Source organism: Oryza brachyantha, chromosome 6 (assembly GCF_000231095.2).
Source record: "Oryza brachyantha chromosome 6, ObraRS2, whole genome shotgun sequence".
NCBI classification, from domain to species: Eukaryota; Viridiplantae; Streptophyta; class Magnoliopsida; order Poales; family Poaceae; genus Oryza; species Oryza brachyantha.
Genome location: NC_023168.2, coordinates 5,282,527 through 5,286,823, shown reverse-complemented (window position 1 = coordinate 5,286,823; position 4,297 = coordinate 5,282,527). Strand labels below are relative to the sequence as shown.

The window sequence follows — 4,297 nt, the reverse complement described above, 5'->3', positions numbered from 1 at the left end:
TCTTTTTTAATGGCATACGGGTAAAGACCTCTAGGTCACACGGCGCTCCGTGACGGTAAGGCTAGTTAACGCGCCCACCTTTGGGCTGGAGCGGTGCCGCTTCTCAGTAGTTGGGCTGGGATTCGAATACGGCCCGGCCCACCTAATCCAAACGGATTTGTATTAGGCCTGGTTATAGATACGGCCCAAGACTCAAGCTAAACTAGATTTTGTGCTGTTTGGATTTGTGACGTAGGAGTAGGCATAGTTTCTAGTACCTGCTACTGTATGTAGTACTGAGTCATGTTGCCATGCAAATTTGAATCTGGAATCAGGTTGTTTCTCATGAATCATGCTTCAACTCAAATTTGAATTTGGAATTGGGTTTAAAATTGGGTAACGTACGCAGGAGCAACTTCGACTAAGGCCGTATTCGGATGCATGGCTCAGGTATCTTAGTACTCTACATATGCTTCCCGAACTGCTAAACGTGTATTTTTTATAAAAAATTTTTTAGGAGAATTGTTTTAAAAAATTATATTAATATATTTTATATTTTTTAAAATTTATTAATTAATTAATCGTATACTAATCTATTACTACGTTTTCTGCCCCGGATAACTAACCCACCCCACCCCTACTTCCGAACACGGCCTAACAAGTGGTTGGAAGAATGGAGGGATGGATGCATCCTGCATATGTTGCCCACAATCTATTGCAACAGAAAACTTCTATTTTTTTTCAACCATCGGGTATGTTTGTGATAGAAAACATGGGTATATAACCGGAAGAGTGAGGATCAAATAGAAATGAGACTTCATCGGATCCAATATATAGAAGTGATTAAGGAAAAGTATTGATAAGAGATGATAATTCGATTTAACATGTGTTGAATTCAGATTAAAAAGTAGCACTATTAAAAACATTGTTATTAATTGATTTAGAATTATTTATATATTAGTAGTGTCACAATATTTTCTATAGAGAAGTCGGGAACAATTACGTAGAGGTACGATCGAAGTTGTCAATAATGTTCCTCTCGAGTTTGCTTAGTCCAACCCAATATAGCAACTTCCATTTTGTATTTTCTTTTTCACAAACAATACGCTAGTCAGCGTGAAAAAAAAATACAAAGATCCATTGAATAACAACACAGGAACATCAAAACCACCTGCCATGGCAGCACGCCATGGTTTGTGGCCACTTGCGAGCAGTTGTACCCGACCAGTAGCCACCTCCAAGAATCAAAGACGGTGGTCAGCTGCAACATCGAGAGGGGCAGCCCTTGTTAGTAATATAAAAATTGCTTTTTTTTACTCCCTAATATCCCTTCTCCCTCCTTTGATCCCCTTCTTCTCCCTTCGGTAGCTTCTTCCCCTGTCTGCCATGGTTTCCACATCTTGAGCTCTAAGAGCACAAGCTCGCACTTGCAGCACTGCGGCAGCCATGGTGACCAACTTCCTGCAGAACCATCAGCTCCAGAACAACCAGTTCTTGCTCCCCAAGAGGCAGTTCGTGACCTACGCCCTCTACGCTCTCATCCCTCTCGCCCTCCTCCATTACCTTCTCTTCAACCCTGTGGCCACCGCCAAGAAGCCGCCGGTGGCGGTGGCTCAGGCGAGGGATGACGCTGCGGTCATCATCTCGTCTCACCATGAGCATGTCAAGGTCAATGCCAAGCAGCTGCCTCCGGACCAAGGAGATCATGAAGTGCTGAAGAAGAAGGATGCGAAAGGTGCGGCATTTGGGATTTCGATTCAGTTTCTCACCCTGGATGCTGCAGTGTGCTGTGGGGATTCGAGGATGATGGGATTTATCTGCCCGATTGGTTTTCTTTCCCCCACAAGCAGATTTTGATTTGCTTGAGCCCTAATTTTTCAGTTTTGTTTTTGCGGCGATTTCGTAAGTGTTTTTGGGCCAGTTCTTGTGTTGAATAGATGGCTGATGCTGGGGAGCTAATCTGGGCGTTAGATTTGTGATGTTTCTTGTGTGAATTTCAAATCTTTATGAACAAATTTTAGTTTTTGGGGATTTGCTTGGGGGAGCTAACCTTGCAACTTGTGTTGCATCTGAGCAGCCAGAGAAGTGGCGGCGCCGCCGTGTGAGTACTCCGACGGCGAATGGGTGCCGGACGCGCGGCCGCCCCTGTACAACGGGACGAGCTGCGCCACGATCAAGGACGGCCAGAATTGCATGGCGCACGGCAGGCCCGACACCGGATACCTCTACTGGCGGTGGAAGCCGCGGCGGTGCGACCTCCCGGCGTTCTCCCCGGAGGCGTTCCTCGGCTGGCTCCGGAACAAGCACCTCGCCTTCGTCGGCGACTCGCTGGCGCGCAACCAGGCGGAGTCGCTGCTCTGCCTCCTGGCGTCCCGCTCCCCGCCGGAGCTCGTGTACCGGGACGGCGAGGAGAACAAGTTCCGGCGGTGGGCGTTCCGCGAGCACAACGCCACCGTGTCCATCTTCTGGTCGCCGTTCCTGGTGAAGGTCGCCGAGAAGGCGGAGCACGCCGGCGTGCGGCACAACAACGTGTTCCTGGACTCGTTCGACGAGCGGTGGCTGTCCCAGCTGGGCGCGCTCGACGCCGTCGTGCTCTCCATCGGGCACTGGTTCCTGATCCCGGGCATCTACCACGACGCCGGCGAGGTTGTCGGCTGCCACGACTGCGCCGAGTTCAACCACACCGAGGTCCCCTTCTTCGGCATGTTCGAGCAGGCGGTCCACCGGACGCTCGCCGAGATCAGCCGGCGCCACGTCGCCGGCGCGGACAAGGTGGTGGCGTTCACGACGTTCTCGCCGGCGCACTTCGAGGGGGAGTGGGACAAGGCCGGCGCGTGCAACAAGACGCGGCCGTACAAGAACGGCGACAAGGAGGCCGGGTACACGGAGGCGGAGATGCGGAAGACCGTCGTGGAGGAGGTCGCCGCCGCCGCCGCCGCCGCCGGCACGGGCCTGCGGTTCGCGGCGCTGGACGTGACGACGCTGGCCGACCTCCGGCCGGACGGGCACCCCGGCCCGTACATGCGCGCCGACCCGTTCGCCGGCGGCGCGGGCCCGCGGGTGCAGAACGACTGCGTGCACTGGTGCCTCCCTGGCGCCATCGACACGTTCAACGAGATTCTGCTCCAGACCATCACCAGCAGCTGACGCCGCCGACGACGACCGATCGATCTTTTTCGTCGATGAGCATCATGCTTATTTGCCGAATTTTGAATTTTAAGTTGATTTTGAGTTTTTTTATCGGATGCTATTTTTCAGTGTTTGTTTTTATTAATCACTTAGAAATATGTATATAAAACTTTTATTTATAAATACGTTATTTTTTTGAAAAGGCAAAAACGATAACTACGAGATATTATCCAAGTAATAAACGGTGCAAATTCTGCGGTAAAAGAACGGTTTTGGTTGGTTTGTTTTACGAACGAGGTCTCCGGCGATGTTTGGGTGTGGACGTGTAGTTGCCTTGATGCAGGCCTTGATCCTAAAAATTTTTCAACGTAAACATCACGTCAAATCTTTAGATATATTAATAGAACTAGAACATTAAACATAAATAAAAAAATTAATTACATAGCTATGAAATAAATCGTGAGACAAATCTTGTAAGTCTAATTAAGCTATCATTAGCACACGTAGATTACTGTAGCACTTATAGGTAATGACGGCTTAGTTAGGCTCAAAAGTTTCGTCTCGTGATTTATTTCATACCTATGTAATTAATTTTTTTCATCTATGTTTAATACTCAGTTAGGTATCTAAAAATTTGATGTGATGTTTTTTACATAAAATTTTGCGATCTAAACGGAGCAGTAGTTGTGAAATTGTTATATACTGCTCCATGCTACAATCCGATCTAAAACTCCACTGACCAGTACTGTCATCAATACAACGGGATCGTTGGTGACATCTGATTTATCGATCACGTGGGAACAAATCTTGCATCGGACTTTTCGTGGATACTGCCGCTCACTTCGTTACTTGGGTGATCGTTACTCGTGTATCCAACCATATATTTGCAAATAAAAAAATATTTTTAAATAAATTTTTTATATACATATTCTTACTATTTAAAATCAATACTGAAAAATAAATTTTAATTAAAAAAATCCTAAAACAAACTCTTAATTTAAGTTTAAAAATTAAAATTTTAGCTTATAAACTTAAGAAACTTGACGTTGATCACGCCATTTTTTTATTTATTTTTCTGTAGTAATACTAGCAGTAAGACCACCATCATCTGACTGGTACTACTACTTGTCGCGAATGGGCTGCCTGGTCCGGGCATTTGTGCTTAACCTCCGCCGCAAGTTGTGCTTTT

The 4,297-nt window shown here is 47.0% G+C and overlaps 1 protein-coding gene across 1 annotated transcript; it reads left to right on the top strand.

Moving 5' to 3' along the window:
* The first annotated feature begins 1,131 nt into the window (after positions 1-1,131).
* On the top strand, positions 1,132-3,219 carry LOC102710993 (protein ALTERED XYLOGLUCAN 4-like). Its single transcript, XM_015838033.2, has 2 exons — positions 1,132-1,714; positions 2,057-3,219. The coding sequence occupies exons 1-2, from the start codon at positions 1,426-1,428 to the stop codon at positions 3,124-3,126; spliced, it is 1,359 nt and encodes a 452-aa protein (XP_015693519.2). The 5' UTR covers positions 1,132-1,425; the 3' UTR covers positions 3,127-3,219.
* Positions 3,220-4,297: the final 1,078 nt, after the last annotated feature.